This window comes from Canis lupus, chromosome 14 (genome assembly GCF_011100685.1).
Source record: "Canis lupus familiaris isolate Mischka breed German Shepherd chromosome 14, alternate assembly UU_Cfam_GSD_1.0, whole genome shotgun sequence".
Taxonomy (NCBI): Eukaryota; Metazoa; Chordata; class Mammalia; order Carnivora; family Canidae; genus Canis; species Canis lupus.
The window spans coordinates 56,644,279-56,670,219 of NC_049235.1; the positions used below are offsets into that span (position 1 = coordinate 56,644,279).

General features: G+C 46.8%; 1 protein-coding gene, 1 long non-coding RNA gene and 1 pseudogene across 3 annotated transcripts in view; 1 reads left to right on the top strand and 2 right to left on the bottom strand.

The window, feature by feature from the left end:
• Positions 1-372: 372 nt before the first annotated feature.
• CTTNBP2 (cortactin binding protein 2) overlaps positions 373-25,941 on the bottom strand; it is a 71,021-nt gene continuing 45,452 nt past the window's right edge. For both annotated transcript variants that reach the window (XM_038557471.1, XM_038557470.1), the window contains exons 12-20: positions 16,963-17,115; positions 16,597-16,784; positions 13,510-13,688; positions 10,723-10,928; positions 10,198-10,380; positions 7,828-7,891; positions 5,994-6,126; positions 4,907-5,005; positions 373-1,501 (exon numbers count right to left, since the gene is read on the bottom strand). In XM_038557471.1, the coding sequence (XP_038413399.1) occupies positions 1,298-1,501; positions 4,907-5,005; positions 5,994-6,126; positions 7,828-7,891; positions 10,198-10,380; positions 10,723-10,928; positions 13,510-13,688; positions 16,597-16,784; positions 16,963-17,115 (1,409 nt within the window). In that variant the 3' untranslated portion in view covers positions 373-1,297. The remainder of the gene's footprint in view (positions 1,502-4,906; positions 5,006-5,993; positions 6,127-7,827; positions 7,892-10,197; positions 10,381-10,722; positions 10,929-13,509; positions 13,689-16,596; positions 16,785-16,962; positions 17,116-25,941) is intronic.
• On the top strand, positions 15,092-15,191 carry LOC119867721 (annotated as a pseudogene).
• LOC119876980 lies at positions 18,584-25,890 on the bottom strand. Its single transcript, XR_005369802.1, has 3 exons — positions 24,959-25,890; positions 19,436-19,652; positions 18,584-18,874 (listed from the first exon to the last, which is right to left on the bottom strand). It is a non-coding gene; the product is annotated as an uncharacterized LOC119876980 (long non-coding RNA).

The following is a 25,941-nucleotide window of genomic DNA, read 5'->3' on the forward strand; positions in this document are numbered from 1 at the left end:
TCTCTGATTCATCCTTGGTGGCACGACCTTAACCGCACTGTACGAGCAGCAAAGTTTACTATAGTATCCGCGCATGTGTGCACGTCCATGTAAAAGAGTGTTCCGGCCAAGGGAGGGCTTCTGATGTTCTCAGAGGCGTCGATAATTCCTGGTATAAAAATCCTACCTTTTTGGGGGTATTTACGACAGAAAAAGATGCTTTGTTTGCTGAACACCTAATTCTTCAAGCTCCACTTAAATAAAAATGAGACGTTTAACACTTGCCGACAGGGTGGGCCCTTCTGTGAACAGGAGGCAAACACCTTCTATAATCAAACACAAATGTGTTGCGGGGATAGAGTATCAAGAGCTACAGAGAGAAACTACAGCAAATTATTTCACTAATTCAATATTTTATTGGCGTCAAAGCATTTTAACTTTGAATTTGCATATGTAATTTCATTAGTCATTTTCGAAGAAACACTTCCAGAAAATATTATCCACTTTTATCAGTTGTGCTGCTAGAATTAAATAGAAGAGGGAGTTAGCTCTAAATTAATTTATTGAAGCATTTGCAGTTATATCCACTTAGGTACAAAACTTTTTGTAAGAAAGATAACACTTTTATTGCATTATATAATCTCATATTTTGCAGGAGTCATAATGCAAACTCATAAGCATAAATATACATGATGCAACCAATCAGCAATGTAACCAGTAAGAGATTTAAGATGTAAAACTAGAATTTAACAGGCAAAATACTTAATATGGCTTTTAATGGAAAGTAACTGTTTAGAAATGATTGGTTATTGCCCCATTCTAGTCATTCAAGTGAACATGAAGTCATGGTCTCTATTTAAAAGCCAATGTTGTACATTTGACAACGTGTACGGGGATATGGTTCGTGGGCTTTCTTAAATATACATATATACACATGTACAGATGTACAGTACGCCGACGTTCTAATACCCCTGAACGTGTGGATTAAAACTATTACAGTATTTCTATTATAAAACTACTTGAAAAGTTGGCATCACTTCTTGGCTGTTGAAGTTCAATCCTACAGAATTGGAAAGAAAGGAAAAAAAAAAAAAAGGCAACAAAATGTCGGTTATAAATACATTCTTTACAAAAAAAGTTGAATAGTGGTCCCGCACTCATACTTTATGTTACAGTGAGAACAGTTTCTTCGTTTAAAGGTATTTACAGCTTGTTGTCCTTGGTTTCTGTGTGGAATCTACACAAGGTAAGCGTGAGACTGTTGTAGGCAGGCCTGTTGGTTTGGTTTTGCGACTTGTTCGTTTTTTTGGTGGAAGTTTCAAATCTCTTCTTTTGAGTTGTTGTTGATTTCGGTTTGCCTTGTATTACTGCTGCTGCTGCTTCTTTTGGTGTTCGGGGAACACTGGGTGGCTTTACTTCTAGGAACAGGAAGAAAAGATTTAACTCTCGAAACACCCAACTCCGTCTTGGATTGCCTGTTGCTGCATTCGGCCGCTTGGTGGCTGCTGAGAGGACTGGGCTCCTGCAAGAGAAGGGGCGACAAGTGGGCCCGGGCCGCGGCGGCAGCCCCAACCCAGGAACCCAGGCAGCGCCGGCTTCTCCCGCAAGAGCAAACAGCAGGCGGCGGAGAGGACGGGTGACAGGTGACGGTCGGCAGACCTGCCGCCTGACTTTCACTCGGGCCCCGCGTGGTGTCACGAGACTCCGTGACTCAAGGGCGAGAGTCTGGGACCTTCTTGGGGTTCGAGCCCCGGAGAAACCCCCACGTTGGATTAGGCAAAGCTGCCGTCTCTGTAGGCAGCTCCTCCCCAAATCCACTGTCCCCTAACTTGGGTTAGGGTGTCCTGACTTTTCTGCCTGGGTGTCCCCTAACTTTTCTGCTTTCCTAGAAACTGAACACTGAATGCTCCAAACCCGCGCAGGAACCGTGGAAGAGCTGAGCGGGGACCACAGGGCCCCCCACGCGGTTCGCTCGCGCTGTCCGTAGCCCCAACAGCAGGGGTGCGCCACCCGCCTCCCTGCCAAGCAGGTGCTGTTCGCTCCTCCTCTCGCTGAGTGCAGCCAAGCAGGCCCGTAACCAAGGAAACAGCTCGAAAAAACGATTTAACAGGCAAGGAACGGTGTGGACTCGGCTGGCCATGGAATTTTCTGGGGGAATCAAAATGGGACGCCCGGTAAGACCAGTCCCGACTTGTACTTTGGTCTAAAACATCGGGAAACCCACACGCATCACCTTCACAGGAAACCGCCTGCTGCCATGAAGGCGACAGCTGCGTGGTGCCCGGCACCCATGAGCCGGGGGCGGGGATCCAGACACAGGGTTTGCCTTGGTTAGTGTCGGGGCCCAGAGGGAGGAAAGGGGGCATGTGGCGGCCTCCCGAGGCGAGGGCAGGGGTGCATCCCCAGGGGCGGAGACGAGGGGACAAGCAGCTTGGGGTGCAGGGGCCGCGGAGGGACGTTCCTGCCACCTGCGCAGCACGGATGGGCCGAGGCAGCGGGCCCGCGGGTGTTTAATCAGGGTGCTCAGTGCTTTCGGGGCTACACCCCAGGGCTTCTATTAGACATAATAGGGCGACTCACGGATGCTGCGCGTATTAAGCTCAGAGGAAACCACTAGTTGGTGCAGAAGGGTGGCGCACGTCAAAAGCGAGTTTTAAGTTCTTAAGGTGATGCTGTTACGTGAGGGCGATTCATTCATTCAGTATGGGCCTCGCTGCTAGGAGGGTACAGCAGCCCCTGCTGTCCAGCTGGGGAACCCGAGGGTCGGGGGGGGGGTGCAAAGGAAGACACTAGAGGGGAGCACAGGGGAGGACAGTGGGTCACATGTACAAATAAGTTACAGAAGGTGTATCAGCCGCTCCTAAGGTATGTTTAGAAATAGAGGCGGGCGGGGGAGGGCACTGCGGACCAACGCCGCCCCGGAGCACCGGGTCTCAGCATGGGCTGCACACCCGGTCACCAGGAGGTCCAGGCTGCACCCCAGAGCAATTATATCAGCACCTCGGGGGTGGGGGAGGCAGAGGGGGAGCACGATGTGGGCACTGGCGCTGAACAACAAAATCCTCCAGTGGATTTCATGATGCAAAGATGAGACTTTTTGCTTTCGGGGGAGCCACTGGGCAAACCCATCAGATTTAAAGAGGGGTACTTGCTTTTAATTTAGGAGGCCAACCCGCCACTCCCTTCCCTTACTGCTGCAGCACTAAGGGGTGCCGTCGGGACAAAGCGTTGTCCAAAAGCGATGTCCACGAACCCAGAGAGCTCTTACTTTAAAAAGAATTACTTCCTGATATCGGAGGACCCTGGGCATCTAACCAAGAAATGCTAGCCGACGTTATCAGGATCCAAAACAAGCGACCCTGCCAAGCTTCCAGAAGGCCGTCAGGTGTGCTGCTTTGCCCTCTGCTGGTAGGTTCTGAGATCAGCTCCTGCTAGCCCTTGCTGCGGGGGGGGGGCTCACCCCGGGGTTCAGGGCTGCGAGAGCCGGCGGAGGCAGCTGTCCTGATGCCCCTCCAAGCGCACATTCAGACAAGCCCATGAGTCTCTGTAAGAGCCCAGGGGGTGTAAGAGGATGCACGTGCTGAAAGGTCTCCCACAACCAAGTGTCCTCGGTGGCTCTGGGCAGAGCCTTGGTGTGGCAACCAGGAAGGTCCCGTGACCCAGGAACGGGTGCGCAACCTTGACACCTCAACAACGGCAGCTGGTCACTACCAACCAGTCAACTTTTTTTTATGTAGGAGAGAGACTCGGCCCCGTGGAGAAACAGTGGCTCGTGGTTCTTCCCGCACTTCGGGGCCTGCCCGTTCCACGAGGAACCCTAAAGAGCGGTCCTGGAGGCCCCAGAAATCAGCTCGGGAGGAAGGGACAGCGCCCAACCAGAAAATATATTCCAGGCAGAATTCGCCGGTTACCTCCCTAGGTCTACACAGTTCCCGCCTGCGGAAGGGGTCGGGAGGCAGACATCAGCATGAGCAGGAGCCAGAAGGCTCACGCTCTTCTTCCCGGATCGTCCTGGGTGCAGACCTTTATTTGGGACCTCAGCCCGGCCGATGCGTCCCACCGCCTCCCCCCCCAGACCTAGAGCTCATGTAACACGAACCAGGACGGAGACGTGCGGAAGCAGTGGGAGAGCAGAGGCTGCGGGGAGCGGATGACGAATATTTAATAGCCTCACGGTGCTCACTTTAGGATCCTCCCCTCTGCAAAGCCGCCCCCATCGCCGGGTCCTCATCAGCCACCACGGGAGTGGGTGAGAACCGGCCGTGCACCACACTCCGCGGGACTCGGTGAGCAAGCCCCCTCTCACCATAAAAACCTGCCTCCTCACAGCACAGCCACGGGGTGGGGAAGAGCTTTACTGTTTCTGCTCAGCCAGGGGTACCACGCGGGGCCATCTCTCGGCATTTATTAACCGATCATAGAAGTTATTTTGAGAGGTTAACGGAGTCTATTGGAATCCTGGCTCCTGTACTTGCCATTTTCACTTGTTTTAGAAGGAAAGCATCTCCCGGAAACCACTGCGTGTTGGGGCAAGTTAAGAAACGACTAAAAAGGACTTTTTTTTTTTTTTTTTCCCCTGCCATGATACATCTTTACATTATTCAGCCTGTTGGAATTCTAAAATGCAGGAAATCTTAAAGGTTCTCAAGTGAATACTTTTTAAAATAGAACAACCGAGACGGAAGTTACATCTGATCTAGTTTTGGCACACAACGCGCGTTTCTAAGTCACTCTTCCAAGCTGTTATCTAAACGGTGATCTTTCTAACCCTCGTTAACTACTGAACACACTCCTCTTCTTACAGCTGTGGTTGAAAAATAATTTTGTGATTCATACCGAAAGAAGATCTGGAAAGTGAATTCCACAGCGATCTTTTTTTTTTTTTTTTTTTTTTGGTCTCATTTTTGCAGGGAAAATGGGCGCTTACCTTTGGTGACACTGGCATTCTTGGGTTAACAGTTGCTGAAAAGGCAGGGCTGTTTCCTGAACTATCAAACCTCCTTAAATCATCCCTGGAGTCAGCGATCTGGAAGACACAATTTAAGGTCACTAGAGAAAATCGGCAGAAGTGTTGCTCGTCTCCTCTGACCCTCGGGAGCTCTACGAGCACACCCTCGAGCCCTGTACTGTTCCCAACAAAGACTCGAAGCCTTTACGTGAAACTACCAGAAAAATGCATGAGAAATAATCTCTAAGGGGGGAGGATCTATTGAAAACACTCCAAAGATGATCAGATGAGCCCTAAGGGAGGAAAAAAAAAATCCATCCTGGCAAAATTGTAAGATTTTAAGTATTACCTTATTTTTCCAGTAAGTCTTTCAGCTCATTTCCAGCGAGATTAGATAAGACTGTCGATTCGCTCTTGTCCCAGAGATTAGGACTGTTCAGATGTCAGAGCTGAGTCTTTCGGTGGAAACCGCACGTTATAACTACCGTCTTATCTTCCCTTTCAAGTAAAGGGCACTTATCAAGGAAGTCGGGGCAAATTCGCTGCAGCTAGCAGAGCCCAAAGAGGCTGAGCTCGAGCCTACGGACCCTGCCACTGAGCTCGTGGGTCACTGATTTCTGGACGTGGGTCTCCGTTTATTTTCACAGCTTAACTATATGCATTGCGTAGGCCACACTCCCTCGGAGGACAGCTGTGGCCGTCCCTCTGTACCCCAGGCCTGCCGTGAAGCGCGCTCACTGATAGGGCGCTTGTCCGGCAACGTTAGGAAAACAAAAAGGGAGACACAGTGCTGGTGTGATTGGTGCGAATGCCATCAACACGCGATCCTAACCTGAGGTCCCTGAGGAGTCAGCAAAGGCCGTACTTACTAGGACTCCTTCAGTATATGAAAGATGCTGTGGAACAGAGCGCTCCTAGGCCAGTAAGGAGGGGGTGAGTTGGAGCATCACCCACCCTCTTCAATCAGGAAGTTTTCTCCCAGGGAAGGTGTGTCATGATGTGGCCCGAAGAAATCTCTCCTCGGTTGGGGCTGCCCATCCACGACCTCCCCCTTCGTCCCGCTTACCTTGCTTATGTCAGATTCAGATTTGCTGGAGCACATACTCTGAAGCTCCTGGACGAGGTCGGCTTCGTCGTCCGAACCCAGAGAGAGCCTTTGTTCCAAATTCAAGGTCAATGACAGATCATTCTCGAGAGACCTAATGCAAAGTTCAGAAAAGGGTTTTTTTTTTTTTTTTTAAGGTGGGAGCGAGACTCTAGTTTTGCAGGGGGATTTGGTGTGGGGAAGGAAAAGGGCTTTTAAATACCCTTTAAGGGATGCCTGGGTGGCTCAGTGGTGGAGCGTCTGCCTTCGGCTCAGGGCGTGACCCCGGGGTCCTGGGATCGAGTCCCACATCGGGTCCCCGCAGGGAGCCTGCTTCTCCTCCCTCTGCCCGTGTCTCTGCCTGTGTGTCTCTCATGAATAAATAAAATCTTAAAAAAAAAAAATACCCTTTAAAAGAGTTTGAAATGTCATTTCACGGCACAGCTCACTCTTCCAGGATTTTGGTTAACTTCCCACTCAGGATTTTATCCTATGGAGAAATCTACCTGCCTTACACCATCCAGGCCCCTTGCTGTCCCCGTCTCTTCCCCCTTCTCCAAGCCTAGATGAAACCACGCCACAAAACACTGTGGGGGAGTGGGGCCGTGTGCTTGCTACCCTGGAACAAACAGGAACTTTAAAGTGGGCTCTTCTCCTCACTAGCAACGTGGCCATGGGTCATATTTTATTTTCTGGGTTATCTGCATTTACAGCGTTCCTGGGGGAATGACACAGGCTGGCGTATATAATGGGTTTAGAGGTGCGCCTGGCGGAAAGCAGCCTGCGTTAGGCTTCCTTCATGGATCTGCTCTCTTTACAACTCGGCGAACCTGGTTCTAAATGCTGCTTGTCAAGTGACAGGGCCCACGATTTATCGGGATACAGTGGGGAGCTGTTATTTATATACACGGCCCAAACGTTTCTATTCCACGATTAACCAAATCCTCCTTGTGCCTCAAAATCCGTAAGTGGACACAATTCCCTTAGAAGCAACATGACAAAATGAGCATTTAAAACAGCACCTAAAAGCAAGTTTCAGTGTAAAACACCAGGCATCCAAAGCCCGTTTAAAAGTCCACGGATATAGAATTTTATCTCTTTATGTCGAATGCATTAATGATCAAGTTTGTATACAAAAAAACGAAGCTAGTATTTCTAACCTTTTCAAAAACTAAAAGCAAAAAAAGGCTTGATGTGAAGTTAGATTAAGCTTTAGATTTCACATGAAGGAGAGAATATGCCTCCCCAACGTGTCACTTTGGCACATGCATTATTTTGATCTGACGTCCATCAAGACCAAGCCCCAGCCGACTCAAGGAAAACCTTTACCTCTCCCTTAAGTACCTAAAAGAATTTAGAATTTATGAAAGAGCTACCGTCCTGTGACTCGCCCCCTCCCCCTTGGAGCACCAGGTCCTTCGCTCAGGAGGGCACTATACGCCTCGACTGCCTGACTTGCCCTCGAGTCTCCTATCTTTGGGGCTCCCAGACCTATGAACTGACATTCATTTTTCTTGTAATTTTTTTTCTTAAATATTTTATTTATTCATGAGAGAGGCAGAGACACAGGCAGAGGGAGAAGCAGGCTCCCTGAGGGGAGCCGGATGCGGGACTCGATCCCGGGACCCCGACCTGAGCCACCCAGGCGTCCCCCTGGTCATCTGTCTTATGTCAATTTGATCATTAGACCAACCAAAGAACGTACAAGAGGAAATTGTCCTACCCTTACACATTCACTGGATTTCAGTTTAAAGCTGGCATGTGAATGACCTTTATTTTTAAAATCTATATATTGATAGCCTTAAGGGAAACTTACTTTTGTTTCGACAGAGAAGCATTCCTGTTATAATTCAGCTGAGACAGAGCTTTAATTTTGATACCTGTGTAAAGAAAAGCGTAATCACTTTCAATAGAATGAATCATGGTCCCTGTGCATCCTGAACTCTGTACTTTGATCTTGTTTTTGGACCGAATCCATCTCTTGAGGAGTGTTTCTCCTCAGGACAGCGGCTGTGGATGTAGCTTCCTGCACAGGCGCTGCTTTTATCAATGAACATCGCTAGCACAGATTACCTCTAAAAAATGATTTTGAAAAGTTGAAAATAAAAATAGAATAAAAAATGACAAGTAAATTGAATTTCATACATCCTCATAGACAATCTCTATATAGTTTCTTTGCCCATATTTCTGTCGTCATTATCAGAAAGGGTGACTAGCGGATTTCCCTAATTACAATACGGGTGCCTGGGCTTGGTCCCTGACTCCTGAAGCCTGACTTGACATCATGGCTTTTCTGTTTCAGGTTGGGAGAAAAAGAGGCTGTGTCTTTACCAAAATTTATGATCACCCTGTGATTCTCTGTGTAGAATGCAAAGTGGTTTCTATTTTGATAAACAGTGGTGTCAAAACAAAACAAAAACCCCAACATCTATGCAAACATTGTAATATCAAATCGAATTTTTTTGGGGAAAAAAAACTTACCTATAAAAAATGAAATATCTTGGGTTGCACAAAATTTTATTAATCTTTCAAACAGGACTTCATGTTTCAAAGGGTGTATCTGATATACCAAGTAGTTCTAAAACTATAAAATTATAAATGACTTTATATTTGATTCTTTTACCATTTTACATAATATTCTGGGTTTGACTTAATGTTGCTTTAAAGTCACATTCATTTGATTGATTTTTGTTCGTCAACTCTCAAGTAGGCACTGACGATGCTTATTGTTGACGTTACTTACTTGGCTCAAGCAAGAGGCTCGTCTTAAACCCTACAGAAATTGTAATAAACTTGGAAATGATAGTGGGGAGCCTGGGTGGGTGCTTGCTATCTGAGGGCTTAGGTATTACTCCCTGCCCATGGGATTAGAATAGCACGGAGAGAGGAAGACACCGCTGGCCTCGCAAGGGACAAAACGATGGACTGCAGCTCCCCATGTTTCTAAGAGAGGTGACAGGGACAGCCAGCCAAGAGTTTCTGACCCTGTTTTGTTCCCTGGAAATGGAGAGGATAATCTTCCTCTTAGAGTTCCCTGGCATTACATATAGGGATAAACAGGTGGAAGGTATAACCCTCGCTGCTGAGGTCACTTCGGGAGTCTCTACACCACAGTAGGGGGCTGACCTCTAATAACTTTACTCCCTGAATCAAACACTCTACCTCTGGGAAGTAATGGCAAGCTCTTAGGAAATGTCATATTATAAATACATAGCAATCACCTTAAAACGGTGTAAAAACTCATTTTTTTTTTCAGTGACTTTCCATTCAATCATTAAAAAAAAAAAATCACAGTTTATGGACACACACTTGGGGTAATTATAAAACTCTAGCATGTATTAATATTAAGCCTGTATTTTGTTGATTTTTACATAGGAGATCACACTAATGAACAAAAAATTTTCAAGATTTTAGGCACAGTCTCTTTCTATAGCAACTCTACTGCTATAAAGTTGGCCTGAAATTCTACATAACAGAATTTGTTGGGGGTGGGAGGGGCTCCTGAAGACCCAAAATTAATTACATGTATGAGAAAACCACAATGCGCCTATGAGGTTGGAACATCTTTTCAAAATTACTCAAACATGGATTTCCTTTAGGTAAGACAATTTGCATAATTACTGATTACCCTATTATCAAAGCCAAACGGTGTATGTCTAACACCAGAGATAAATGTGTTTATTCTTGTTAGAATGAAAACTTACATATTTTTTTTTTATAGAGGATGGTCCACGAATCTGTTTAATAATTTATGAGAATGTAAACCCTAAGAGGGCAGGGGTTTTTTTCTGCTCTAGTTGGCAAGGTGTGAAATAGAACCTGACACATGGTACAACATATGAAAAAAATGTGTAAAAACGATTGACTCACAAAGGCCTTAAACTGGGTATCAAATAGATCTCTATACATACTTCAAAAAAATTAAAAGGAGGAAACTATGCCAAAGCACAACTGTTGCATTACATAGACTTAATTGTGGCTGCCACAAATAAGTGATTTCCCACGTACGGGGTGCTCCCAAATATTTTTGGAAATGTACCTACTACACCCTGTCATTCCATTAAAATATGAATTGAAAGACTCAATTTTGTCGAATGCACAGTGGAAAAAAACAAAACACATTTGCCTTTGGCAAGCAGACGAGGAGCGCCCGCGGTCCTCCAGCCGGCACGGCGGCCTCACTTACCTCCCTCGCTCAGGCCCGGCCTATTCCAGGAGGGTGGAGAGTAGCGGCCGGACTTCTTGCGAGGACTGGTGCTCACTCTTCTCCAGGCACCACTCTCTTTCTTTCTGCTACAACTGTTGTAACTTGAGACTATAGATAAAGGGAAACCTCCTCCTTTGAAATCAGCTGTATGCTGGTCCAGCTCTGAAACAACACAAATCGTGGTTTGCCAAAAAAAATAAATAAATAAGGGGGGGGGCAGCGATCGTGCAGTTTCATCGTCAAACAAAATGCAAGCATTGCAATTCTCCAAGAAACACTCTCCGAAAGTCACGGCTGTGCCGAGTTCCCCAGCAGGGGTGCTGTGACCCAGCGAGCTGTACGTGGAGATCCGGGATTACCGAGCCGATGGCTAATACGAGGGTGCTCCGGGGCAACGGTGTGACCTGTACCTTAGGGCGGAGACTATTTCTTTGCTCACGAAGAGACAAAGAGGCTCCCCCTTCGGATGCGGAGCCCCACGCAGCCCGGCAGCAGCCCGCCTACCTGGGGTCTGCAGGGGACAGCCGTGCAGCACGGCTTTATTGAGCAAGATGCTGAGCGCAGCTTTGACCACGGCCTGCTGTCCTTGGCTGGGGTGGCTCTTAGCAGCTGTCACCCCCAGGCCGGGAGGTCTTTTCACAGAGGCTCTTGACAATATTGCTTCTTGAACCCTGGGCGCGATGATGGCGTTCCACAGCTTAGCCATCCACCTTGCAAAGAGAAGGGCGGTTCGCGGTTAGGACACAAATCACACCACAGCACACACACCACACTGGGTGGATCTGGAGACCGTGGAGAAAGCGTTCGTGTCTCTACACTCCTAGGTCATTTTGAGACACATGGAATCATCCCATGTCAAAGATGTTTGGCTTTGCCTCAAAAATACAATGTTTTGCAAATGAAAACGATTTCTGTAGCTCTTTCACCTTGTAAGATCATCGGGAGCAGGAATCAACACTTAATGCTTTTTTTTTTTTTAAACACTTAATCAATGCTTAATCAATGCTTTTTTATGTATCAACGCCATACATGAAATACATGGAAAGGAAAGTGAAGTTACAGGCAAAAGTCCAGAAAAATGATTTCCTGGGGATCTATATCTAAATAGCTTAAACTTATCTGCCATAGGACCTTAATAAGATACACATATTTGAATATTTCTGAGATTGGGATGGATCTTATAATCGGTGGCAAACTTGACCTGTCCATCCACCCCACGGCTAAGGCTCGGTGTCTGCACGTGGGCGGGCTCAGCTCTGCAGAGCGGGGACCGGTCACCAGCCGTCTCCTCATGTGCCCCTTTGCAGTGACAGCTGTGGCACTGAGACTACCCAAGTTTGGGGCATCCGATAGCAATTAAAACTCTTTCAAAAAAGATTACACTTTGTTGAGACATTAAAAAAAAAAAAACAAATAAACCCCAAAAAAACAAAAAAAAAACACCACTTGATTCAAGGCTGTAGAAACCTAAACCCCATCTGTGGGTATGACAGTTTCCAAAGCTCTTAGATGTCGGCATGAGCCTTTCGAGACTCTTAAAGCTTTTACCCAGGTATCAGGCATGGGTCTTTCGTAAGCTTCTCTGTTAATGTCTAATGATACATAATTCAAGAGAAAAAAACTCTATCATAGGAGATTACAGACAACAACCTGGTGTTCTGTACCAGGAGTCGGACTTGCACAGGTCCTCCTAAAGGTGCTAAAGGGGTGAAGATGATAAGCTTTGGTTTAAAAACAAAACAAAACAGTGCTTCCTTAACGTGGCTGTTGGGAGATAATCTCCCTCGGCGCTTGCACACATCTAGCGTCCACTTCCGTTCCAGATTGTCTTTTCAAGGTGAGCGTGCATATGGCAAACAGCCTTGGAAGAGAATGAGAGCCAGCGTCTCCTTCTGGAGCAGGAGGCAGATCTGTTTCCTTACTGGGATAATAAAAGTGTTGTTACCTTCCAGGGCAAAGGGTGGGCACACTTGCTGGCAGCCTCCTCCAGGAGCTTGGCATCCAGGGGCCACTGTGCATCACCCCCAGGGACCTGGGACGGGGACGCCAGGCCAACCTGTGCACAGGTGGGGCACAGGCCGGGGCTGCACACGGAGTGATGAAGCCCTGGGCCTCTCACCCAGGGTTGCGCCCCTCTGCAGCCCAACTGCTTAGCTTGCAAGGAGGGTAAACGGCTCGGGGCAGAGCCTCGCCAGCTGTTGCCCGGGGCTCTGCTCCAGTTAGGAAAGGCCCAAATTAGCTCCTAAGAATCTCGAGACTCCAGCTGCGAAAAAGGCTTACGTTTAGTTATAATACCGATGAAGAAAGAGGTGATCGTATGAATAAATGTGTTAGACCAGAATTCCTCTTTTTCCGCAATCAGCGGTTATGAAATGGACAGTGACAATAGCGAAGACAGGTTATTTGCATCCCCTGCTTTCCAAAATTCATTTCTGCCCCGGATGCCACAAAGTACAGGATCCACGCGAACAGCTAATCACAGAACCTTACTAAGCTGGGTTGCGACACAATTTTTCCTCTCGATTTTCTATTGCGTTAACTTTATTGTTAATATGTCTATTCTCATAAGCTGTAACAAAGGAAAACAGTGAGTATTTGAGTCTCGTTAATAAAGGAAGAATTTTTTTTTTTTTTGAGAGTTAGGGGGAGAGCAAGCACAGGGGGAAAGGGCACAGGGAGAGAATCTTAAGTAGGCTCCATGCCCAGCATGTGGGGCTCAATCCCAAGACCCTGAGATCATGACCTGAGCTGAAATCAAGAGTCGGGTGCTTAACCGACTGAGCCACCCAGGGGTCCCAAGGAGGAAGCTTTTATTTTCGGTTACGGGATCCTTGATGAATGGCTCATGTAGGCCTCTCCCAGGAGACACTGCACTGCATGTTCAACAGGACCCCGAGGGGACTTTCTTAACAATTTTATATTTTATAAAAACACTTTTATAAAATATTTTTATATTTATTCATGAAAGACACACAGAGAGGGGCAGAGATATAGAGGGAGAAGCAGGCTCCATGCAGGGGGCCTGATGCAGGACTCGATCCCAGGACCCAAGGATCACGACCTGAGCCCAAGGCAGACGCTCAACCACTGAGCCACCCAGGTGCCCCGAAGAGACTTTCGTACCAGAAGGAAACTGCTACTTACTATTTCTCAGTAAAAAAAAGCTTCCTTAGGAGCTACACAACAGACAAGTCATGGTCGTCCCCTGATAGGACATGAGGCGCCCCTTGCTCTCACACATTCCAAATTGGCTCTATTTTAAATAGGTAAATAAGGAGAGATGACACTTACTTCACTGTTGCTTGGGCATGTCCTGGGACTACAGGACAAGACAGGAAATACTTTGGTCCAAGAAGTGCTTCAGGTGTGCCCAGGCGGGCCAGGCAGGAGTTCAGCTGGCGCCAGACGGCCAGGGCCCAGTCGACGGTCTTGCACACGGGATCACAGGCCGAGGGCACCTGACCCCTGAACTACAGAGACAGAGAGGCCCAACGTGGGGTTTGGCTTAGAACAGTGCTGCTGCTTTTTCCCTTTGTTTTTAATAGTTCGAAAATAAAAAAATATAGACATTGGAAACGGTACAACAAAAATGGAAGCTGGATCTGATCTACTTGTGGCTCAGGGAGGGAAAGCTAATATACACTATTATGTGCGTTCCGTGAGCTACAGATCTGCAGGCTACTATGCAAAATGAAATATTAAGAGCAGTAAGAAGACTAAGAAACCTTACACAAATTCTTAAGTATCAGTTCTGGAAGAAATTATGATCCACGTGCACACAGAGTACCTCACGGGGCCTGCCTCTGTGGCAGGTTCACCTTGTATTAATTTTAATTGCCCTAGAAGGAAGGTCTCAGCTAACACCCTAACTCTATCGAAATGTACAGAGTTCCGATGGCATAAAGAAATTGAAAATTTTCAAGATAGTACGTAACGTACATGGTTTGATGGCAGCAATTCCTTTTAGAATTATACTCTACAAAATCAAGTCTTTTTTTTTCTAGTACAGAGGGTTCACAAAAGGACAAAGATTTCTTTAGTATCAGGACAAACATCCTTCAATTATTCAGAAGACAGCCACAGCAGCTAACTCAGTGTCTTACAAGAAAGGGATTCATAGAAGTCTTTGTTTTACCAAGTAATTATGAGATTAGCACTATGGGTGCTACCCATAGATCGTTTCTATGGGTATGTCCTACTTGAATGGATATAATTTGGCCAAATCAAAATAAAAGAGTGGTTCAGCGATCCCAGCAGCTCTGCTGAAACAATATTCCTGGGTTATGTGAGGCTCTGGGATCTCTTACAAGTTCCCTGCCGTTCGAAAGAGGACGGACTGTATTTCTCTCTCTGATACTCTCCCGGTAAGAATGAGATCATGTACTATAATTAACGATAGTTGAATATTTGCTTATTCATACAATTATAATCACTGTTTTTTTAAATACTAGTAGGAGGCCCGGTGTTGTCCTGAAAGGCCTCTTGACTTGCACTCCTTTCAGGAACTGGAGGAAGAAATTGTGATCAAGTGCCAGCACAGGTCTAAGTGCCCCCTAAGATCTGGGCCTGCTCCGCAGCTGTAAGACGTTGGAGGTTTTGCAGGAGTCATTCATTCCATTGCACACGTGCCCAAGGAATCTGTTTTATTACCCTAGTTGAAGGGGCTCTTGGTAAGTGAAAGGCACCATCCCTCCCCCCGTCCTATTCTTCACAGCACACCCCACATTCCCATTCTCAAACACAGTGGAGAAAAGAGCACAGTTTGAAGCTTGGAGCTCCTTTTTTAAAAAAAAGGTAAAATAAATCCATTATAAAGTACGTGTATGTGTGCCAGTGAGCGGGGTGTGTGTGGGGGGAGGTGCATTTTACCTGCAATAGTGCCACATCTACAGAATAAAACTGGGACTTTGCAGAGATCAGCACGGCCCCTGTGCAAGGATGACATGCAAATTCATGAGGCAGTCCATATTTTTCCCTTAAACTATGGACTTTGGCTGATTACGATTTATCAATGTAGGTTCATCCTTGGTAAAATATAAAATAAATATAAAATAAAATATAAAATATATTTAAATATAAAACAAAATAAAAGGACCATTCTGGTGTGTGATGTTGATAACATGGGAGACTATGCATGTATGGAAGCAAGAGGTGTTGGGAAAATCTGGGTACCTTCCTCTTGATTTTAATGTAACCTAAAACTGCTCTTTAAAAAAAAATAAAGTTCATCTTTTGTGATATTTATGTGAATTTTTTTGGCAAAGAGATTTAAATATTAATGATAAAATTAATGGAGACATCAGTAATTTGCAAAGCTACACACCCGTGACTGTCATTACCTCACCTTTCTTCCCACTGGTTGGTGTCATACGATGGCCTAGCTTTGGCCTAAAGCGTGTATTTATGACCAATGGACTCTCAGACAGAGACGGCCACAGCCCTCTTTCCCCCTGTAATAGCATCCAGGTTCCCGCCTTTGAACATGCTTGAGTCAGGGTGTGGCGCCTGAAGCCCTGCACACATCCTGCCATCGTGAGGGGAGCTCCAGAGACTCCCCCAGAACTGGGACCTGACATCATGGCAGTGAACAGATGTCAGCAACACCTACCACAAGACATCGGTATGTGAGGGGGAAAAAAACGCCTCTCTTTGTGAAGTAGGCAGCACCGTGGGTGTTGTGTTATTATTTATAGCTTAAAATATCGTGATAGATGCCGCCCTCCAACTGTGGCCGGTTGTGCTGGATAAAGGGACAAAGTCTTACTAACTCAAGCTCTAGTGTTTCAAATCCATCTTGACACTCAGATACTAGCTCGACTCAAGAAAATTAAATAGCAATGCACGAGATTTGGTCGACATTAATTCTGGTATTTTTTGGGGGGAGACTACAGAATACTTTATTCCAGAAAAATCGCCAGAAGTCATAATTACTCTTCAAAGCGTGTCAAAAACGAGAGCATTTTAATCTTCCACGTGCCCTTTAAATACTTGCTCTAGCACAGTGTAAGAGTCCTACATTGAAACTGGCTTGAGTGGATGGAGAATGTTTCGAAGGCTCCAAGGAAGCAGCAGCTATTCTTAAAACAAGTGGTTCGTTTTCTAAGAGAGCCTCCTATAGCATTCAGAACTTGGAGAGACTCCTTGAGGACGGCTAATAACAACACTTGTAAAACCTATTTGCTTTTCTCTTTTTCTCCTTTATAGTTAACATAGTCCAGAAACTGTTCTGGGTTTTATATGTATTATCTTACTTAACCCTTGGCTATCTAAGAATATTCCCTGCCCAAGGCCATGCGGTCACTAAGTAGCAGAACCCCAGCCCGGCCCCCTGACACTGATGCCCCTTTCTCCTGGCAGAGGCTGCGGCTGCAGTTTTACCTTATTCACTACTTTCCTTCGTAGGAACCTCTGTAGCAGTCCCTGCATGGGCTCGCCGTCCCACCGCAGCTGAACCCAGCGGAAATGCTGCTGCACCGGCAAGTCAGAGCCCTGGAGACAGGCCTTGGCAATGGTTCCCATGAGAAAGCAGTTTTCATGAAAGTAGTAGCATTCAGACGTTCCATTTCCTAAAACAAACCAAAAGCCACGGCCCGACCTCAGCCAGCCATGTGAAGACACAAACACAAAGTAAAAGAAGCCTAAGAAAGAAGAATACGAAGCACAACTCCTCCCCTGGGCAACAGGAGGATTAGGATAATCCCACAGAAGCTGGCTTCAGGGGCACGGTCTTGGCACTATCTTTACCTTTTTGAAAGGTCCAGGGGCTTTCAGTGCTGCGATTTTCCAGAGGTGCCAGGAAGTCTCCCAGTAACTCCGACAACGAAGATTTTTCCAAATTCTCTAAGATGACGATGACTTTCTTGTTAACAGGGGACTGTTTCACTGGGATCAGACAAGCTGTGGTCAGAAACAAAATTTAGGGATCACAGTTTTTACGGGGAAAAAAAAAAAAGCCTTTATGAGCTGGTTAAAAATCGAAGTCCGAAGATACAATGTGTTGGCAAAGTTGTGACATGATCAGAATGCTCTTAACTTGCTGGCAGAGTGTGAGGACTCCGGAAAAGAGTCTGGCGTTGTTTGATACAGTCGAAAGTACACACATACAGTGATCCAATGCTGGTGGCACAGCAGATCCCAATTAGGACCAACCCCGATTCCCATCAACAGAATAAACAGGAGCATATTCATAGGATGGGCAGGACAGTGACCACATGGAAGGCTGTCCCAAACAACAGAGTAAGAAGCAAATCACAGAAGCGTCCAGGATCTCGCCACGTGAAGTTCAAATACGGGCACTACGAAGTATATAGAGATCCACAAGGGAGGAAAGGGATTGAACGGTAGTAAAATGATAGAGAGAAGCAAAATAATGATTCTCACCAAAGATGGACTAATGGTTTACCTCTAGAAGGGTTTGTGAACTGGAATGGGGCACACCGCCACATCCTGGAAGCCAGAAACAAGCGCTCTCTTGGCCTGGCTGGTGCCTAAGTGGTTATTTAAAATTATTCCCTCTGGGGGGTGGGGGGGGGCGCCTGGGTGGCTCATTGGGTTAAGCGTCTGCCTTCAGCTCAGGTCATCACGGTCCTGGGGTCCTCGATCAAGCCTCCGCCTTGGGCTCCCTGCTCAGCGGGGAGTCTGCTTCTCCCTCTCCCCCCCTTGTGCTCTTCCGTGTGCCCTCTGTCTCAAATACATATGACCTACAAATAAAATTCATTGACCTATAAATATAGGTAGTATGTATTTTACGGATGTATACTTCCTCATACAAAAGGTCAAAAACCCTTAAATGACCTTTATTTTTTTTTTTAAGATTTATTTATTTATTTATGATAGACATAGAGAGAGAGAGAGGCCGAGACACAGGAGGGAGAAGCAGGCTCCATGCACCAGGAGCCCGACGTGGGACTCGATCCTGGGACTCCAGGATCGCACCCTGGGCTGAAGGCAGGTGCTAAACCACTGAGCCACCCAGGAATCCCCTTAAATGATCTTTAAATGACACCTATGTGAAATAATTAATAAAATTGTAGGACCTCAGAGAGATAAGCAGATCCAGCCTTTCATTTTACAGACCTCAGAAAGGTTAAGGTGGTTGGGCTAGGGTTTCACAGCAGTTGTCAGGAAGGACTAGAACTTGATCCTTCCTTCCTTCCTTCCTTCCTTCCTTCCTTTCTTCCTTCCTTCCTTCCTTTTTTTTTTTTTTTAAGATTTATTTATTTACTTGAAAGAAACAGAGTGGGTATGTGCGTGCCCGTGTGAGTGGGTGAGAGACAGGCCTCCGCGCTGGGACCCTGAGATCAGGACCTGGGCTGAAATCAGGACTCAGATACTTAACGGACCGAGCCACCCAGGTGCCCCGGGACTTCTAATCTTGCCTTAGTGGACCTCCTCCTGAAGAAGGCGGCACTAAATTGCATATTGACCCAAAATGAGAGATGGAAAGAAAATGGAAGATTACGGGTATACATAGGAGACCGTGAAGTCTGTGGACAGAATGTACTTGAAACAGTGCCGAGCACCCACTAAGCACTCACACGTCCGTACTGCAGTTACGACGCTTATACTATGGCCTACACGCCAGTAAATCGATCACAAGTTAAAATCGCTCCTGATTTTTAAGGTTCCAAGATCCCTCAGTCCCAGCCAGATCAACCTTGAGAAAAAGAGATCAATTTAGAATATGCGAGAGTCATTTTGCCAAGTATTCCGCTTCCCACAGATACTCAGGGTAAGTAACAGACTCCACTCGGGCGCCTGGTTGGCTGCACGCGATGCAGCCGCGCTTTCCGAGGGTCCCTCGCCCGTGTGGGCACCTCCTGCATCCCCTCGGCCTGCAGCACCTGCGGGCGCCGCCCCTTCCACGCAGCCCCGCGGCCCGCGGCGTCCCTTCAGAAACACTCGTGGCGGAAGGAGGGGAGGTCGAGAGTTCCCTGAACGACCCGATGAACCGACCGACCCCTTCTACCTGCTGGGGAGCGGGCAGGGAGCAGGTGCGGCCCCCCAGGCCATGCCCCGGCGCCTGTGACATGCACCTGCCTCCCGGGCGCAGCCTCCTCGCCGGCGGGGAAGGGGAAGGGGAAGGGGAGGGGGAAGGGGAGGGGGAAGGGGAAGGCCTTCTGGGCCCTGCGGGCGGCCGGCGGGACCCACGCCCCAGCTGTGGCCGGAGATTTCTTTTAACCTGTTGCCAGAAAGCCGGCCAGCGCCATTCGCTTACCTTAAGCTACTTCACAGCTCTATTTTGGAAATGAAGCTACTCTTTTTGTCTTTTTTTTTCCTTCCAGTTTCACCGGCTTTATCAGCTTGGCTCCTCTGCTGCACACTGGTGATCGTGATCACACACTTCCTGGGCTAGGCTCGGGGCCACAGCCCAGTGCTGGACACCCTGGTCTTAAAGATTCTGGGGAGTCTGTTCCAGGGCAACATTCGTTGGTCTAAAAATAATTAAGCTATCACATTCACAGCTAAATCCAAACTTGCCTGTGTCTAAAGTGCCCACAAGTCCACCGCCTCCCGCCTTGGGTGGAAAGCAGCCTGCCTGTCTCCCACAGTCCACTTACCCCGAGGCTCTCCGAGGCGGAGGTTCCGAGCCCAGATGAGGAGGGGGCAAGCCTTCGAAGAGCTTCGGGACATGCAGGGCCCAAGGGGCTAACTCAGTTATGTGCACTCTAATGACCACACTCCCCTACTGTTATTTCGGTCATTCTACCTCTATTACTTCCCAAAAGGAAAGTCCTCTCAAGAATTCAAAGTGTTACCTTAACATACCAATCTCGTGCTCAAAATCACTTTTTTTTTTTTTTTTACTACTTACTGTCACATGTAATTTTTAAAAGTATCCGTCTTGTTGACCGAACTACGTACTTTACACGGAGGCAAAAATTCGACCCAATTCTAATACACATTCACACCCTCTTTAGCAAACAACAGGGCCCATGGGCTGTGACGACCTCTCACAAAAGGCAAGACGAAAAGGAAGATGTTATTTTTCTTAATTTTATTTTTTAGGACGATGTTATTTTAAAATAAGCACAAAATAACCCGTGGTTACGTCAGTGCTAGGTGTTTTATTTTAAATGTGCTTTTCTGTTCCATATTCCTTTCTTTGTGGGAACCATTTTAATCTCTATAGAAGTTTTAGGTTCTTTTTTTTCTTCTTCTTTTTTGAGAGAGTGAGCAATAGAGAGTGAAAGCACAGGGGGAGGAGCAGAACGAGGGGGAGAAAGAATCTTCAGCAGGTTCCATGGCCAGCACGGAGCCCCCGATGCGGGGCTCCAGCTCACAACCTTGAGGTCGTGACCTGAGCCAAATCAAGAGGCAGATGCTTAACCGAATGCACCACCCAGGCCTCCCCTTAAAGCTAATTATTTAAAACACATCTATTACTCTTCCTTTTTATATATTTTGTTCGTGTATTTCTTTTATTCATTCTCATGACTCTCTCCGCTTGCTTTCTTCTGCCGTCACACAGACGAGCAAATATGTGTTCTGTGCATAGTGAAGGTCAAAGTTCAGCATCCTTGCCCAGCCTCATTCAAGTAGTTTCATCTCTTTTTGTAGAGAATGTAGGTTAAAAGCCAGGAATAAATGTATTCCTTACAAATTGGTATATCCTTCACTTATAGTAATAGGATTTGATCAACTTAATTACTTGATAAAAATGCAAGATGATTCCTATTTCCTCAGTATTCTAAAAACTGCAGCAGAAGAGCCTCAGAACACCTTTTGCCTCATCCCGACCTCTGACTCCTCTACTCCCTGCCCTTTCTCATCACTTCTTGGCCAAAAGAACATTCCCTGTTATGTGCTTCCTGCAGAAGTGACCCGACAGCCATCGACGACTCTTCCCTTTGGCTCCCGTGAGATTATCCTGCCCTACCCGGAAGCCGCGTGGCCCCATCTACTCTACTCAACAGGCAGGGCGTTCTCTCCATGAGCTCTCCACCAGTCACCAGTTAATAGCAGCAGGTCCTAGGGAGAACACGATGGGCATGATGGACAGAGTTCGAGGAGATGAGGACAGACAGCTACAAGGGAAGCTCCGGGGCCAGATTACAAGCTTCATGACATCCGCGCAGAGAACTGTACTGTTTGTCCTGCAGCCACCTGTGTGTAACGGCAGGGAAATGACAGGAGCAGCTCTGCATTGCACAAGGAACCCAGTGGGAGCTGCAGACCCTAGTAAGGGAGGGACTGGAGGAGATCAGAATGGTTAGGGATGAGGTCTGCATAGTCCCTTGAGCAAGAAATGACAGGTGGAGGGGGAAGAGCAGGGGAGGTGGAGATGAGAGACAGGGACCAGATTCAGCAGAACTCAGGGCTGACTGGGCACGGAGAACTAGGCACACTGAGGAACGCGCAGCAATGCTCAGGTGCCCTCCTGGGGCTGCTGCATTTAAGGTCTTAGAGATGGGGGGCGCCTGGGGGCTCAGTCCGTTATGCATCTGCGTCTGGCTCAGGTTATGATCCTAGGGTCCTGGGATGGACCTCCTTGCTCAGCGGGGAACCTGATTCCCCCCTCCCCAGACCCCTCCCCCTCGTTCGTGTGCTCTCTCTCTCTAAATAAGTAAATAAGATCTTAAAAAAAGATCTTAGCAGATGAATCTGCATTTGCGTCTTACTTTTATTATTAAAAAGAAAAAAGGTATTTGATAATTATAAATTACTGAGCTGAATAGAGAATAAAATTCTGTTCCCACTCAAGGTGGATATACCACTTCCTACACAAGAGGATAGTTACAATGGGGATTTTCTTTTTTTAGGCTCAGTCTGTCCAAAACCTTCGTTTTTTAAAACTCTGAACCACTCTATCTGTATGCCCTATCGTCACCTTCTCCACCATCAACTTTTGCACTCTCTCATCTTACCTCCTTCTACATTCACTCTAAGAGCTTCTTCTACTTGTGGACACCCGAAGAGGACACATGACGGGCATTCCCTCTGCCTTTGCCTGCGCGATTTCCTCTAACAGGAGATTCACCCACACGTCAACCAATACTTATTAGCTATCAGTGTACAAGGCAAACTAGAAGAATAAGGTACAGCACTAGCCTACAAGGAGCTCACCCTGTGTGCGTGGGCCTCGGCCAAAGCTCAAATACTCCCCGCACCGCCTTGACCTATAGTCAGGTGGACACATAAGCAGTCTACTGATGCCCATTAGAGGGACAAATCGTATCTGGAGGGATGAGAGAAGCCTGCATTTGAGGGGTTCTTAGAGAATTTTAACAGGGGCTTTTTCTGTAGATCCAAAACGGCAGAAACCATGTCTGTTTTGATCAGTACTGGACTAACATTTTGCATGGCAACTGCCATGTTGGTAGGCACAATGCGTGTGGGGTATGCTTGTTTATCATTAGATGACAGCTGCAGCGTGAACAGAGACTGGACAGTAGAAAAACAGAGGACATGTAAAGAAGAAACATCATATTCTATTGGAGTGGAGAAATCTATTTTAAAAGGGTCCGATTCTGAAGACGGCATACAAATAGCCAACGTGTCCGTGAAAAGATACATTACAAAAAAAAAAAAAAGATACATTACATCACTAATGATCAGGGAACTGCAAAGCAAAACCACAACGAGATATCACGTCACACCAGTCAGAATGGATATCATCGGAAAGGCAAGAGATGACACGTTCTGGCAAGAGCGTGGAGCAAAGGGAACCCTTGAGCAGGGATGGTGGGAATGTAAGTCGGTGCATTTCCATGCTATGGGAAAGAGTATGGAGGTTCCTCAAAAAATTCAAAATACCACATTGTCCAGCAATCTCACTTCTGGGTATACAGCCAGAGGAAACAAAATCAGGATCTCAAAGGGTAATCTGCACCCGCACTGTCACGGCATCATTATTCACAAATACTCAAGATATGGAAGGAACCTAAGTGTCAACAGATAAATGGATAAAGAAAATGTGGTCTATACATAGAACGGGATATTTTTTACTCGAGGAGAAAGAGGAAAATCTTGCCATCTTGAACAACGTGGTGGACCTTGAGGGCATTAAGAGTTAAGTCAGACAGAGAAAGAAATACACTGCATGATGTCAGGTCTATGTGGAATCTAAAAAAAGCCAAACCTATGCAAACAGAGCAGGGGCTTGGGGCCAGGGCAAGGGGAAGGGGGAGGTATCAAAAGACACAACATTCCAGTTACATAAGATGAGTAAGTTCTGGGGCGCTCATGTACTGCATGGCGACCACAGTTAGCAGTCTTGTATTACATACTTGAAAGTCACGAAGAAATCAGACCTTCAATGTTCTCACCACAAAAAGAAAATTGTAATTGTGTGAGGTAGGAGAGGTACAAGCTAATGGTATAGTAATTACTCTATTATGGACGTGTATCAAATCAACATGCTGTACACCTTTAGCTCACACGATGGCATGTCTCGATAATATCTCAATTAAAAAAATATAATAAAGGGTCAGATAAGCCAATGAGGTGGATCAGTGTCCTTGAATGGAAGGCCTTGAATGGCCCCAATGAACCGCTTAGTTCAGTGGGCGACAGAAGCGTGTGCAGGGCTGGAATCACAGACAGCTTTTACCTAAGGGTCCGACTGCCCGTGAAGGATGTGTGAGGAGGAGAAGCAGTAGGCCGAGTAGCCATGCACGGGAACGCAGAAGAGATACAGGCAGAGGGGACATAAGGTAAGATGGTACCAACGGGAAGGAAGAAAGAGGCATGCCTGGGACCCGTCTGGCAGGACCTGACCGTGGACCAGGAGGGACAAAGATGGGGGTGTCCATGAATGGGGAGATCTGGGAGTTCTACATGGTCCTCATTTGGCTTTAAAAACTGAAATAAGTGCCAACATCGAAGGAAGAAAATCCGACATCTTCACATAAAAAGGGATTTCTAACTTCTTAAAAGTCACAAGACCACATGACACTGGATCTATGTGCCATCAGCAACCAGCTGCTGCAGCTCAGAGCTGCTGCCCTCCTGCACATGGAGACAAGGCGCCCGCCGCCCACCGCCTTTCCCCTTCGGTGAGGTCGCTTGGCCCCTGTGGACATTCAGGTTGTCGAGTCTGCTGACAAGCCCGAGTTTCAAGTGGGAGAGGCTGAGGAGGAGGAGGAGGAATGCTTCAGACACTCCCCCAGGTTTAGCAGTGCTGTGCTGTCTCCATCCTTTATGACCTCATTCACTGCTAATTTTCTTAGCTCTCTAAGCTCAGAGCAGAGAGAAGAATTCAATCTGTAACTGCTATCTGCTGCGACAGGGTGAGAACAAAATATGTCAGCTTCTTACTTTGAGGTAAAACAATACTGAACATTGGGGAAAAAAATGTAGTGGGCTTTTGTTGGAAGACCAAGGTGTGGGGGGCGGATAGAAATTTCGGCACAGGTGAGTTCCTGCGGAGTAGTGGCTGGCAGTGATGGAGGACAGGCTCAGCAGCAGTCTGAGTCCTGCTTGGCTGTGTCCTTGCAGAGGGTTCTTTGCTCAGGGTACTCTAACCTCCTGGTTCAGATTTTTTCATGTTTATAAATCAGGGTGTTTAGAACGGGGCCTACCAGAGTCAGAGCTTAATAAATGTTAGTGATTATTAGTAACAGCAGCAGGGAAAACAGCCTTCTGCAGCTTTCACTACTTTCTGAACAAAGACTAACTCAAGCACCATCATCCTATGCCGATTCTGGTGGGATTTTCCTGTCCTTAAAATGTGGGCCTAGGTCTCTGGAACCCTCAGTCCCTCCCCAAGCCTGCCTCTTAACTCTATTTCTTGACTTACTAGCTGCTGGCACTTCCTCCTTCCCAACGCTGACCTAGCCACGAGGTTATCTCCCTCGATCAGTGGCTCCAAAGATGAGAAACACCTAAAAGATTTAAATGTGCATTTCAGCTCTTCTATCACTGATCTTGCAACTGCACCCCCTCCCCAGGGGTCCCTGCAGCTTTGAGCTCTTGGAGACTGGAGTCCAGTCCATGTGAGTTTTGTGTCAGAGCTGCTAGTCCTACTGTGCTACGCAGGGTATGCTAATTCCACCTGGGGTGAAACTTGGTGGACTCTGGAGCCTAAGAAAGATAGAAAATGCATGAAAAAGTCATATTAATAAGCGTATTTAATCCTGGTTCTGCCCCCCCTGTAGCTGTGGCGAGATACCGAACCCCTCTGTGCCACTTTCCTCATGTTTGAGACAGAAATGACACCTACGTGCACTGGGCTGCTGTGGAGATTAAACGAGTTAATGAATGCACGCAGTGTGTTTAGCAAAGTGCCAGTCAGCGACATGCCAATGGTTAGCTGGAGAAAGTTTAATTCAGGTGCTTCAATGAGGGGTGCTTTGATGGTAGAAAACCTATGAATAATATCATTTACTAAAAACCTATCTACTTCTTATTATCACTATGCAATTCTGAACAGCGTCATTGATAGAATACTTAGTCCTGCAAGGGTGGGTGGCTCCCAACACCCGCTCCTCCCTTAGTATACCTCTGGTGCCAGTTAAATAGTATGTTCACAACAGATGATGATTTGTACACAAAAGATGGGGAAAAAAAGAAGAGAACGTAGGATGAGCAACAAATGCAATGACAGATACATGAAAATAATTTTTTTTGTGTGTTCATCTGGATTCCCCATTTTCATCCCAACACTGTTGAATAATTGAAAAGTCATCCTAAATCTACCTCCCCCCTCCCCCCCGCCAAGAGAGAAAGTTTATTTCCTTTCAACAGTATCACTGAAGATCATGCCCTTTCAGTTACGACAAT